This window comes from Pseudomyrmex gracilis, unplaced genomic scaffold (assembly GCF_002006095.1).
Source record: "Pseudomyrmex gracilis isolate BER0280 unplaced genomic scaffold, ASM200609v1 scaffold_56, whole genome shotgun sequence".
Classification (NCBI taxonomy): domain Eukaryota; kingdom Metazoa; phylum Arthropoda; class Insecta; order Hymenoptera; family Formicidae; genus Pseudomyrmex; species Pseudomyrmex gracilis.
Window position 1 is genome coordinate 678,790 of NW_018020640.1, and position 13,731 is coordinate 692,520.

General features: G+C 36.2%; 5 protein-coding genes across 7 annotated transcripts in view; 2 read left to right on the top strand and 3 right to left on the bottom strand.

Moving 5' to 3' along the window:
* Positions 1-8: 8 nt before the first annotated feature.
* Positions 9-3,480, top strand: LOC109853868 (carnitine O-acetyltransferase-like). The gene is made up of 13 exons (XM_020426405.1): positions 9-154; positions 522-593; positions 674-801; positions 896-1,031; positions 1,117-1,289; positions 1,364-1,517; positions 1,583-1,748; positions 1,832-2,019; positions 2,127-2,227; positions 2,304-2,426; positions 2,498-2,822; positions 2,901-3,038; positions 3,138-3,480. Exons 2-13 carry the CDS (start codon positions 558-560, stop codon positions 3,333-3,335), a joined length of 1,866 nt encoding a protein of 621 aa, XP_020281994.1. The 5' UTR covers positions 9-154; positions 522-557; the 3' UTR covers positions 3,336-3,480.
* A 79-nt stretch (positions 3,481-3,559) lies between these two features.
* Positions 3,560-5,688, bottom strand: LOC109853869 (GDP-fucose protein O-fucosyltransferase 1). The gene is made up of 6 exons (XM_020426406.1): positions 5,103-5,688; positions 4,909-5,024; positions 4,701-4,824; positions 4,258-4,631; positions 3,952-4,188; positions 3,560-3,885 (listed from the first exon to the last, which is right to left on the bottom strand). The coding sequence occupies exons 1-6, from the start codon at positions 5,209-5,211 to the stop codon at positions 3,688-3,690; spliced, it is 1,158 nt and encodes a 385-aa protein (XP_020281995.1). The 5' UTR covers positions 5,212-5,688; the 3' UTR covers positions 3,560-3,687.
* An 83-nt stretch (positions 5,689-5,771) lies between these two features.
* LOC109853870 (60S ribosomal protein L27-like) lies at positions 5,772-6,970 on the bottom strand. Of its 3 annotated transcripts, none has more exons than XM_020426409.1 (4): positions 6,918-6,970; positions 6,206-6,441; positions 5,972-6,108; positions 5,772-5,883 (listed from the first exon to the last, which is right to left on the bottom strand). In XM_020426409.1, the coding sequence occupies exons 2-4, from the start codon at positions 6,422-6,424 to the stop codon at positions 5,835-5,837; spliced, it is 405 nt and encodes a 134-aa protein (XP_020281998.1). In that variant the 5' UTR covers positions 6,425-6,441; positions 6,918-6,970; the 3' UTR covers positions 5,772-5,834. The 3 variants fall into 3 exon arrangements, with proteins under 3 accessions (XP_020281998.1, XP_020281997.1, XP_020281996.1); XM_020426408.1 differs by lacking the exon at positions 6,918-6,970 and adding an exon at positions 6,785-6,877; XM_020426407.1 differs by lacking the exon at positions 6,918-6,970 and adding an exon at positions 6,834-6,854.
* A 1,060-nt stretch (positions 6,971-8,030) lies between these two features.
* LOC109853864 (serine/threonine-protein phosphatase 2A activator-like) lies at positions 8,031-10,296 on the bottom strand. The gene is made up of 8 exons (XM_020426399.1): positions 9,887-10,296; positions 9,713-9,798; positions 9,436-9,639; positions 9,133-9,350; positions 8,928-9,052; positions 8,706-8,806; positions 8,472-8,579; positions 8,031-8,395 (listed from the first exon to the last, which is right to left on the bottom strand). Exons 1-8 carry the CDS (start codon positions 9,927-9,929, stop codon positions 8,243-8,245), a joined length of 1,038 nt encoding a protein of 345 aa, XP_020281988.1. The 5' UTR covers positions 9,930-10,296; the 3' UTR covers positions 8,031-8,242.
* Positions 10,297-10,502: 206 nt separating this feature from the next.
* Positions 10,503-13,731, top strand: part of LOC109853925 (putative mediator of RNA polymerase II transcription subunit 26) — a 60,973-nt gene continuing 57,744 nt past the window's right edge. The window contains exons 1-2 of the mRNA XM_020426502.1: positions 10,503-10,583; positions 12,925-13,155. Coding sequence (XP_020282091.1) covers positions 13,077-13,155 — 79 coding nt within the window. The 5' untranslated portion in view covers positions 10,503-10,583; positions 12,925-13,076. The remainder of the gene's footprint in view (positions 10,584-12,924; positions 13,156-13,731) is intronic.

The following is a 13,731-nucleotide window of genomic DNA, read 5'->3' on the forward strand; positions in this document are numbered from 1 at the left end:
TTCATTAAAATAGTATACACGTATCAGTTCAATGTCCATCGCTATATATAATTCAATGTTTATCGTTTATTGTGATTCAACTCTAAAGTTAAATTTATATTTAGAGCAATGTGCACTTCGATAGTAACATTAAATGTAACATCTTAGCGAGAGAGTACGTATAAATCATCACAGATCATTTATTCTATAAACGTTTTGTGTGTGACTTAGAACACGTGTACGTGTATTATCACACATATATGTATGTGATTGTTCGATCTAATCTCTCTATTTCTCCTTTTACAGATACTTTCTTTTACACGTTAACATATTTTGTAAATAATGAGCTTTTTGTTAAAGATTCAATATGATAACACTTAAATTTATTCTCAATTTGTGTTACTGGGGTCTGTTATCTGATTATGTAAATATAGACTCGTTGAGAGAATGGATGTCAAATGAGATCATTGACGTGCCAATCTGTGCTGCAATATGTGCTTTGTCACTATCATACAGATTAATCTTTGTTTTTTTTTTCTTAGCACTGTGACATCAGCTTCCAATTTTGTACATAAATCATGTACAAAGTACTTTCTAATATGTCGAAATATATAGTGAGTAAACATATGTGTATTTTTCATATAGAAGAGAAAAGAGAGAGAGAACTAGTTATTAAAGTTGTCTAAATCAACAGGTTCGTGATGGACACAAAATACAGCCTATTTTTCCAAGACCTTTTATAACAAACCTAAGTTTAAATAAATATCCACTTCCCAAACAACCTGTTCCTGATCTCAAACAAACTGCAGAACGTTATTTGAGGTACGTACGTGTGTCCATAGTTTTTTTTTTTTTTTTTTATTAAATATGTAATTTTATATTTACAATTTATGACTTATCAAGGTATTGAACGTAGGTCTTTAAAACCACTGCTGACTGACAAGGAATACAAAAATACAGAGAGGATCGTAGGTGATTTTATAAGCGACACTGGCGTTGGACCTCGATTGCATGCCAAGTTGTTGGAAAAATATGAAAACACTGATAACTGGGTACTTATTGTATTTGTATTTAATATATTGCATAAATGTGCAATTATGTAAATGTTTTTTTCTCTTTATTCAAATACATTTTTAGATGAAAGAATGGTGGCTGCAAGCTGCCTATTTAGGATACCGTCTTCCTGTCATTGTAAATTCCAGTCCCGGTGTTGTTGGACAAACGTTTACATTCAACAAACCAGATGATATGTATGTATTTGCAGCACGTCTCATTGCTGGAGTTTGCAATTATAACGAGATGGTAAAGAGGTAAGTTCTATAGAATTTAATATTTTCTTTTTTATAGTGTTTTCTTAAGCGTAAGCACGTGCAATTGTTTCTAGTAAGAAGATACCACAGGAAATGGTTCGTGACGATCCGCTTGATATGCAACCATACGGCATGATACTCGGGACACATAGACAGCCAAACGAATCAGTTGATAAACTGTTGCACACAGATGAGGCTACACACATAATCATTATAAGCAATAATCATGTAAGTATAATTGTTCATAACGTTTTTTTTTTAAATAGTTTTGTTACATTCTATTTGCATTACAGTTCTTTAAACTTAACGTTGTTGACAAAAACGGCATTTTAAGTGAGGAAAAACTCGTGGCTGCTGTAAAAGATATTGCAGATCGCTCGCGTACAAAAGAAAAGCCAATAGGAATTTTAACCGGAAACGACAGAGATACTTGGGCAAAAGATCACAGCTTACTTTTAGGTTTATTTTATTTTCTTCTTTTTTATCTTCGTTAATTATGGTGTTGTGTTATGTCTTAAATCATGTTGTTGACATATTTTCAGAAATAGGTAACAATAGAAAAATAATTAAGGACATAGAAACATCGTTGTTTGCATTGTGTCTGGACAAAGATATACCAAAAGATGCTTTTAAAGATAAAAATAATGCTTCGGTCCGGGCAGTTCAAAGTCTGACGGGTTACAACAGTTGCACAAATGCAGCCAACAGGTGGCACGATAAGACCGTGCAGGTATTAAAAAACATTTGATTTTTGCGTAACTATATAAAAAGTGATAAAGAAAAAAAACAGATAATATATTGATATTAAAATAAGTAAAAAAAATACACGATTTACAGTTCATAATATCTACGGATGGTTTTGTCGGCATGGAATACGAACACAGTCCGTGCGAGGGTGGCCCGATTGCTGTTCTTTATGATTATATACTAAAATACATGTAAATAAATATAAATTGTCAATTAGACCGTATTGTAATATTTATGCGTACTAAACTTTTCTGTCTGTACTTGCAGTGCGGGAAGAGAAAGCGCAAGAACTACAAGTTCTAACGATTTCCCAAGACCAGAACTTTTGAAGTTCCAGACTGACAATGCTATCAAAGAGGCGATCGAAAGAGCTACCGATGTGGTAGACAAGTAAGCGTTTTTAAGAACATATACGTATAAAAAATTTTCATTATAGAAGTATAATACACGTCACCTTTCAGACTGTCAAATGACATAGACATGGAATGCTTCGTATTTGATAAATTTGGCACCGACGACATTAAGGCGATGAAATTGAGTCCGGATAGTTTTGTACAGATCGCAATGCAAGCTACCTTCTACAATTTGCTGAAGAAACCGCCGGCTCATTACGAGAGTGCGGGACTACGAAGATTCATAAACGCCAGAACCGAATGCATCAGATCCACTTGCACCGAGTCCGTTGAATTCGCGATGATGCTTCACAATGGCGATTGCAAGACTAAAGCTGAAAAAAAAGAAATGATGATCCGAGCTATAAACGCTCATAAAGAGCTTGCTTCAGAAGTAAGGTTTCTACATAACGATTGATCGCGCGATTGTTTTTTGACAAGTCGTTTGAAATGCGAAATTTTGTTTCGACAGGCAGCGATGGGCCAAGGTGTCGACCGGCATTTGTTCGGTTTGAAAATGATAGCGCAGAGTGAAGGAATGGAACTTCCGGAATTGTACAAAGATGTTGGTTACACCAGAAGCACGTATTTCAATTTGACATCAAGTCAGGTAACTCGAAACCACATTCTCTCTCCATAAAAGTTATATGTGTAAAAGAAATATTAAACATTTCAATATAAACTAATCAACATCTTTGGTAACTTAAAGGTGCCGTTTAAATCGAAATCTGTCCTTTGTTACGGACCGGTTGTTCCCGACGGTTACGGTTGCTGTTACAATCCACGACCAAAGGACATTAGTTTTGCCTGTTCCTCGTTCAGATCGTGTGAGGAAACCGACACAAAAGACTTCGCTCGCGTGTTGCAACAGATGTTATGCGACATGCGAGATATCGGAAATGAATGATGATATTACAGTATTAGATATTACATTATTTGTGCTGAGAAAAAATCAGCATAATTTTTTACAGCAATAAAAGTTGACGACAGTGCAATTACATTATTTTTAAAATTATCTTTTTAGTGATAAACAAATTGAAGGACAAGGTATATTTTGTATAAAATCTTTTACTACAAAAAAAATATATGTATATTATACGGAAATTAAATAAAAATACGTGGTTGCGGCACTTGCATCGAAACTTCGTTTGTATGTATATTACAATTGCGTATAAAATGGTATAAATAATGTGTGTACGTTATTGCTTACTCGCGTGAATCTTGATGTGCGTTTGATTACAAAGATGAGAATAGAATTATTATAATTCCGTGTGAGTTATGGAGGATTTTTCATTAGGGAATCCCCAGAAGAACGTCGGATATCCCTTTACCTCTCTTTCTCTGGCCACGAAAGCGGAGAAAGAAGAGATGCAATTTCCTATGAAGTAATTCGCCCTTCCGAGAATCGCTAGATCTAAATGAGGCGATGCCGGTGGGTCTTGACGGAACACAGGTATCTATACGCAAAAAAGATAATATAAATAAGAGCGAGGAATATACACGTGACAATATCACGAACTTACCTTCATGCGTGCCAGAGCTTCTTGAAGTTTGTCTAGCATGTGATTATTGTCAGATGCAACAAATACGGATTTGATGTCATTGCCGTTGCGGATAACACGTTTCAGATGACGTACTATTAATTCAAACGATGGCAAGCACATAGACGAGGTCGCTTTGCCACGTTCGTTACGGTAACCAAGACACTGAGGTGCGGCGAAGAGATTTGATGTGAACGACACATGTTCACAAGCGCGTACCTAAGAAAAATAATACTAGACATTTTTTCTCTTGAGAAGTATACCTAACAGAAATATAAAGAATTATACCCAATCGATTCCATTTCGCAGATGTATACCAACAAACGCGCCCTTCGGTAATTTCTCCTTTATAAACGTTCTGGCTTTATCCGCCACGTTGTTGTTCCAAATAAGGCACTTCTGCAGATGTTTGTTTTCAAATTGCACCGGAAAACTAGCCGGCGCACCCGTGAAAGCCAGCATCGGCCAAGTCGCGGCTGGATAACGTTGCCGCCACTGTATCTTCATATCGGTGTGATACACGTCGTAATGAAGAGGACCGTAAAATTCCGATTTAACAAAATCTACATTGTACGTGTCCCAAAAAGGACCAAATGGATTTCCATGTTTCGCGTTGCACGATTGTTCCTTCTTGCTCCCGTCGCGAGGCGAGTAACAGAAGGCTGCGGGAAAAGATCACGTGGATGACAAAATTTGTCGAGTTTTCGAAGAAATCAATATCCAGAACTTACATACTCTTTCCTCAGGTGGCCATATCTTTGGCGCGATATCTCTCATAAAGTCTTCCATCAGCATCGCTTTGTGACAGTTTTGTACTTGCGAGACATTGAAATAGGTATCAAATGATACTTGTATCTGTTGAAAGTGCAAACTCAAATAAAATAAATAATAGTGTTACAAGTGTTTTGTAAAAATATATTGTATGTAAATCTAGCTTACAGATCTTGGCTCTCCTGTACGAAATTCGACCCACGCCGGCAACAGCAGAGTGCGATTCAGAGCCTTGGCGAATCCCAAAGCTCCTAAAAAATGATCTGCTTGATTGCCAAAGCGTCCTGAAAACAACAATTGTGGATGTCGAGTGTGTTACATTACGGTAGGCGAAGAGGCAATGTTAAAATTCATTATCTCACCCATGCAAGGACAATAAGCGATGTAACCGTTTCTGTCAATGTCGATATTTTGACAATACACGACATAAAAGTTCATTAAAATTATTGTAAATATCGATAATGCTAACATCGTGTCGAATCGTATTTACTGCTATGTGTGTTTCTCACAAATTTCTTCTGTAAAACTGAAATACACGTGTGTTCACCTAACTTACTGTGATTTAATGTGTCGGACGTGCGCGGTCAACGCACGTCACGTTTGACACATTGCATTTGATGGAAACACAAACATCACATATGCGTAAGATCTTTCTGTTTTGCGACGATAACAATATACATAGAGTTTCTGTTTACTTTATCTGATACACGAAACTGTTTGAGAATTACATGAGAGTCATGAGACAGACATTTAGCCGCTAAACTGACTAACCAAGATTGGTCGCGCGCCGCGGCCATCTTATTTCCCTCTTCTCACCCCTCAGATTTTTCATTCCGTTCAGGTTTAAAAAAAATTTTACATAAATAAATCCGCACATTTCCGAAGCAAACATCTACTTACAAATATATCTACATAGAATACGCATGAATTGATCAGAAACGTGCAAACACACAAAAAAGGATGGGAAAAGATATGAAATAAGGATATGAAATAATTAATCAATCTATAAAGTGTATTTTTTGATGCAGGATGCAATAGAAAAAATTATATTTTCTATTTTATACACCTCTGCACATATATTTAATGAAAAATAATCAAAACCTTAACTTCTGGAAGAACCACTTGTTTTTGCCATTTTTATACCTAGAAACAGAAATTAAACATTAATCACAAACAATAAAAAATGTGTGAATTTTATGATGATAAAAAATATTCTAGATCTAAGATTTACCTTTCTTCAAATTTGACACGTGTCTGGAAACGAACTTTCTTGCGCTTCATTGGATCTTTAAGATCTTTAGGAGCTACTTTATCTAATTGTAAATCTACTGTGTATCTTGTTGGCATTAGATGATTGTAATTTAGAATCTAAAAAGAAGTTTACAGAGATATACATTTTTCTATTATAAAAAAAACTTGCGTAAACAAATACTGAAAGAATTTTGCAGAGATCAAGAAAACTCACTTTAACAAAAGGTTTGATTTTAGATCGTTTATGCAGCTTTGCTTTCCCCATTCTCTTGTGAACCTTGCGAGGATACCGATCAATTCCAGCAACCATAGCATGTCCATATTGTTTTTCTGAAGTGCCATCATCAAAATTACGCATTACTATTGCCTTTCTACCTGCGTACCGTCCACTGAGGACCAGCACGACTTTGCCTGTCTTCATAATCTTCACCATCTTGATTATATATAATGCTAGAAAAGAAAGAAAACAATGTCAAAAAAATTTGAAATTTCCCTGTATACCTCAGTTCGTAATACTTTTCTTTTAAGAAATGGATTTTAAAATAGCTTTGCTATATAAAAAATGTAAACATATTTAAAATAACCTCTCATATGCTAAATATAAAAAGACCGAGTGTTACTGAATTAAGAGAACAATACAACATACACATACTAAACTATTGACACAACATCATAGAAAATAACGTGATCACATAAAAGAAAAATAATAAAATTTACTCATTCCTTTATAAAAAATAGTGAGCTTGACAAGGTTATTTCTGATATGTCAGTGAATATTTCGAAAGATACCAACAGTAGCAATTATCAATATATGAACAAAGATTGCGTTATACGGTAATTACAAATATAACGTTGTTTTAACAAAACAAACTGTCTAATTCCCAGATGTTTATGGATACGTTTACGTAAAGAAAAGCATGACATACCTCACCGCCTTTTGTATACAAGAGTAGAATAGAAATCTCTTCCTCTTCCTCCGCCTTTACATATATATATATAACTACATTCTGCAAATTGTGCAACCAATAGTATTGGTCTGTTACTCCAATCGAGCAATGTGATTGGCCCGAATTCTAGTAACTTTTTCTCAGAATAAAACCAAACCGATATATACAAGCCTTTAATTTCTTTCTCGCATACAATTTTAATTTTAATTTTAATTTACTTATACTAGCACAACACAGACGCGCACGCTATTGTTATTTTTATTTAACGTGTTGTCAATAAACACAACCTGTCACCGCAATAACAGATAGTATATACGTCTTATAAACCATATAATACATATATGAGAAATGTCAGAAATAACGCATGAAAATCAAACTCAAAAAATAGTGAGAAAGAGAAGTGGAAAAACAACACGTGACTAAAGTCACGTAACAAGGAAAAGGGTAAAAAAGAGAATATTAAATATATTATATGTAATATTCTATATCTATATATAATACACACACATACGCATATATATATATACCGTAATCACGTGACCGAAGTCAGTAACACCGCCGCGGTCGCGCGGCCGAGGTCAGTGACTCCACCGCAGTCGCGTGACCGAGGTCATTGACCCCGCCGCGGTCAGTGACCCCCCCCACCAAGGCCGCGCGGCCGAGGTCAGTGCCCTGTCAAGGCCGCGCGGCCGGGTCAGTGACCCCGCCCCCCACCACGNGGCCGCGCGGCCGAGGTCAGTGCCCTGTCAAGGCCGCGCGGCCGGGTCAGTGACCCCGCCCCCCACCACGGTCGCGCGGCCGAGGTCAGTGACCCCGCCAAGGCCGCGCGGCCGGGTCAGTGACCCCCCCACCACTGTCGCGCGGCCGGGTCATTGACCCCGCCGCGATCACGCGACCGAGGTCAATGACCTTATGGTAGTATGTATATAATATATATATATCATATACATAAATTATTTAATTTAAAAAAAAAAAACAAATGTACTAATAAATAATATTATGCAAACAATAAATTTACAAATAAATTATAGTAATATAAATTATATTTATATTAGAATTCGAATAATAATTATAAATTATTTGTAATGAGTAAATATCACTTAAACACATTATCTACAATATGTCATATATACAAAATTGTCTTTTTGTGAATAAAAACACAAAGTTTTGATAAATTAAGAAATAAAGTTGGCATTAACGCTCTTATAGATTACATAGTAGTATAATATACATACTTTATTATAAATACGAGAGAAAGTATAGAATAAATGATTCACAATAACAAATGTATTTATATATTGCTTTCATCGCGTCGTTGCCGGTGGTGTTGAACGGTTAAGACATTGCGGTAATTCGTTAAGTTCGGCTCCTCTGTAGTTCGGTGGATTATTCATTGGTGTCAACGGTAACAAAGAACCAAAGAAAACATGCTGGATAACAGGAAACTTTGCCAATACCTGAAAACAAAATAGGAAATATAGACAGTACGTAAATAAATTTTATTCTTTTATATAGAACACGATGGTCACACACCTCTGCTTTATACATTTTAATAAGACCGTTATTTACTTTCGACCACGTGGACACTCCGCTAACATTCCACAATTGATTCGAATGTTCAGCAAAAGGTCCTATTTTTACCTAATAGACCAACACAAGAATCATAAAATTATTGTTTGATTTGTGCTGAACTCAGCACATTAAAGAACTAATTATCAAGTATATAAATAAATGTGTAAATATTGTCTTTTATAGCTTTTCACACACCTTTAAAATAAATTCGATGCATCCAAGGAACATGTATTTCTTACTATAACATTCTATAATATCTTGGTTTACAAAGTGACGAGGTTCTATTCGAGGGTGTCCTGAAACACATACAAAATATATAAATATGAACTATTCACATATAATATAATCGTTCTTCTTTGTTTAAAGTGCGACCTTATAATCTACAGATAATTATAAGAAAAATTTGTAAGAATATACCAATTAGTTGAGAACTTCCCCATATAAAGGGTACAAATTGGTAATCATCCAAGCTCCAAACACCGTGACTACCTGCTGGTTCCATACGATATGTTAACTGAAGTCTACGTACCAACTCGAGATATCTTGAATGAAATAAAAAAACAAAAATTACTTTGAGCAAAAAAATTAATACAACAAAAATTGATGCATCACAAAAATGTACCTATTAAATACTTTTGTTACAACAGCAACTTTATCATCCTCTTTAAATGCACCTATCTTGAACATGCAGCAGAGAAACATAAGAAAAGCCATCTCATGACCCGTTCCATAATCTATACGAGTCGGATTTCCAAAACTTTCATATAAATATTCAACTATTTCTGCAATTGCACGATGCAATTCTTCTGGCAATACTTGTTTCAACTCTTCTATTGCATTCTATAATAAAAATTGACAAACAATAAAAATTGTTCAAACATTGAAAGTGTTTATTTTTCAAACAAAATATTAAAGTGTTTCAAACCTGTTGTAGTCTTTCATGCCATATGCGAAATGATTTATTACCAAATCGTTGAGGTTGCTCTGTAGGTGGAATCTCTGTAATCCATTCGTCAAATTTACTCAACATCTGTATAACATTGTCCACTGAGGCAGACTGAGGACATTGATAATCCAATGGTTTCTCTTTAACAGCTTCATTCAATGCTAAGATAAATCCCAAATATTCCTATGGATAAAACGCTATTAAAATTCTAATTCTGGTTACAACATCCAATAAACAACGGTAGAAATTTTCTTACAAAGTATGCTTCTGATTTTTGCCAAACTGCTAAATCAGCTGGTACCTTGATACACTTTTTTGGTACAATAAATTTATGTTCATTGGCTGAAATAATGTATTAACATAATAAGAGCTTAACTAAAGAAAGTTTATAAAAAGAGCTTATACTTCATGCAAATGTCACAATACATACATAGTATTTGTGCTTCTTTCAAGGGAAATTTTGGTGTTGACATGTTGAACGATTTGTTTGCAATATATTAAACAAATTTGTTGAGATCAAGCAGTAGTGTCTTCCTCATTAAAAACATTCAGGCGTAATCGTACAACTGGTCTGACGTTCGTTCTACTGACACTTCAACCGGAATTGCATTATAAACTGACGGAACCTAACCTGACCTAACGTAACGACAAAAAAAACTGCGTAATAATCCGTACAGCGTAATTATAAACAACTATTATTAAACTTTATACGACTTTGATCACGAACATGAAATTGCGAATGGTAATTTTCGCAATCAGTTAATGAAACTCAACAATAACGAGGTTCTTCAATTACGATCCATACGCGCATGGTCCGAAATGTAACTTTTTTAGATCTCGTTTACAATGGTCGCATTTCTCAAAACTCGCGGACCAATTGGTCGACCGATCCGCTAGTTCCATGCGTCGATTTGCGACGCATTACAAACATGCCTTGTCGTTAGGTAAGGTATTCGCCGTTAGATGGCGGGTGCTGTTCTCTTTGAAACTGGCTGCGTGTTTTTCATTTTTCAAAAAGAAACAGCATTTCTTACACACTAGACGCGTCCAATGTTGCGAAGAACACGAAAAAAAATGCGAAGGTCACGCGGTGATCAAACATTGTCTCGCTTTTCCGGAAATAGCAGGTATCATTGCGTATTATTTTTTATATTTTCTCATTTTGTTACAAAAGAACTTGTATTTTGCGCCGCGCGTTGAGATGCGGATCTTATTTAATATTTAATAAGAGCAAAGTGTTACATACAAGTAAGTACGTTTCTTGATTACTTGCTCGTGACAAATATAGTTATTCCACACGAGTTTCCACTCGTAATGCGCTTTTGGCTCTAAAACGCTCCTGAAAGGATGCATCTCATAAATATAAGGCATTTGCGCTGTCTAGGATACATCGAGCGTATAGTCTCTGTGTGTGTATATATATAGTCGCCCGTGATATCTTACGGTGTAACGTGCACCCACATTCGTTTCGTCGACGGGCTTATCTCGGTTGTGTATTATTTTTGTTGCAAATATATATATATATCTTCGCTTTTATTTTGCGCACGAGCCACACGAGTGTTGCTTTTGTTGTCAAGACGAATGACCGCCACTATAGAGGATATCTTCCGTTAACTTTTCTACGCCACACGTTTAATTTACGAAAAATTTTCCAATCTCGTTAAATTCACACAAGCGCCATTGTTTGATCAGATCGATATTCTTTTATTTTTTACGAGCAAGTATTTTTATCATTTGTTTGTTTNTTTNTTTTTTTTTTTTTTTTTGATAAAAATTTACGGAAGGAATTTGTTGATCTCGATCCGTTTAACAATTGGTCTCTTTCGTTATAATTAAATAGCTGTGTTTAACGTCTTTGAAGAAGACGTTCGCGAGAAAACGTTTAAAACTGTTAACTTAAAATCTTTTGTTACTAAGAATTGTGTGTATATAGATACTGCACTCAAATCGTGCAGCATCTTTTTCTGAAGAAAGTCAAGATTTACACCTTACACATGCATACACATACGCACGCACGCACATACACATGCACATACACACTCGCATGTTCTTTACCTTCTTGTTTGTTTGCTTCCTAAATACGGGGTCAAGCACAGACGGTCGTGTAATGTCTTCGTTAATGTACATACCGCGGGAAGAGATGGATCTTTCGGGATTACGTGAGAACCTGTTGTGTTTCGTTATTTTAATTGCGCGTCATCCTGAGAAAAATCCCAAGAACACTTCCGAGTATTCTCCGCGCGCGGTCGAAGTTTCTCCTCTCTCAGTATATATCTGACCGAAAACGCGGCCATGCGATTTCCGGAGAGAGAGAACCGCGTAATCTACGTAATTAATCGTCATTTAAATTAGCTACGACTGTTTTTCTTAACGCGAGTCCCATCTTGAGATTTATTTCTAAGCTTTAGTGCCCGCGCTCGTTGCACAGCGCTACGACGAAAATAACCACATCTTCGGTATAATAAAAAAATTTAAGAGCGCGGTAAAAGTCATGGACTTAGAATTATGTTCTAAAATTAAATATCTCTTTCTCTCTCTCTCTCTTGGAAATTAAATTTTTATCGAGCCAATAAAAAAAAATTACTTGCCAATCAATTCAACGGTTTTTAATCTTAAAAAAATCTAAACTCGTTTTTTAACGAGCAAAAATAAACTAAAAATAATAATTTTGTTGCAAAAATACATTATTTTTGTTATATTTATAATATATTGTGTGTGTGTTTCAACATCTTTTGTAGACGCATTTAGTGATTATTTATTTTAACGACGCGATCTCCTCTCTGATGTTCCATCTGCTTTAATATTACTTCGGAGCTCGTGAGATTACCAAGATCCCCGACACATTTGTCAAATGAGATATCGCAATTCTCTCTCAAAGTGCCTCCACCGAGTGTAGAATTTGTTGATGATGACAAACCGCGTATCGCCGACGTCGACGCGATACTATGCATACGGAATTCCCCCAGATCGACCGCGAACATCGTGCGAGGGTGGTCTGCGGTGAACAAGTTTGCGGAATTTTCTTCTCATTTGCGCGTTCTCTCCCGCGGCGCGTTTTGTAACTCTCAATTAATTTCCGACGAAACTATCCGGCACGCTCACCGCGAACAGATAGTTGTCTATGCTATGTATAAAGGGTTGCTCGCCTAGGATTCTGTGTTTGCAACCGCCCGATATGAAACACAACTTCTTTGGAAGCGAAAATTTATTTTAAAACTTCTAAGTTTCTTTCGAAACTTCGAAGAATTTCTCTCGAGAACGCGCGTATATATCTCTGTATCAATTCGTTTGTTTATATTTTTAGATAAATTGTTATTTATAAAAAAAATATAAGGAGAGTGATAAGACATTTCGATAGATGGTTTTTGTCGCGATTTTATATACGTTACGTTCTTTCTCTCACACACACATATATTGCTCTCTTCTATAAATTAACGGAATAATGCATTGTGTTTTTCTCTTTTATAGCTCCTCTTCTTTTCCCCTTTTATTCTTGCTCTACCATCTAATTGTGCACGAGGGATGTTTTTATGGATGGTGTAAGAACAAGGGGACTATATGTTCCGTGACGTGTGCACAATGTCGTCACCGACCAATTCCGCGCCTCGTTTCACCGCGGGATGTCTGTTCTGCAAGGAAGAGAGCTCGAGAATCACTTGAGCGGAACGTGTCTCTCGCGAAGAGAATCGTCTGATGCTGGTAAATAACCGAACTAACTGCTAATTCGATTTACTAGCCAACCCCGCGGTACTTCTTCCCACCCCTGTCAGATCCAATTAGCGAAGAGTTACGGGGCTTCGCAGGAGCAATCGGCCTGTCTCTCTACAATTAAATTCCACACGCCACTGTGTCAATCATCGTTTCGAATTCGATTCAGGAAACAGAAAGATGTTTCTCCCGATCCCGTGCAAGAATGAGGTAATGCTCGTAAATCCTCCGATAATAGTTGCGTCTGCAAGACGTCGTCGCGAGTCGACGATGTCTCGACAACGTTCCCCAACGTGTGTTCCAATCTCTCACATAGATCGTACATCTTTTTCAGCGAAATGTTATAGAATTTCTCGCGCATATTTTTACATTGATGTATGAGGAGTTGTTCAAAAAGTGAAAAGATTAAAAAGAAGTATATTATTACGTTACTATTTTCTTGAATTATATGAACTATCTTATGGCTATATTCTCTTCCCGTGACAATTACGATCCCGCAATATTCGCTCGTAGCTCTCCGTTTGAAACGGAAATGTTACTTCTACCGATTGAATGAGAGACGCATCG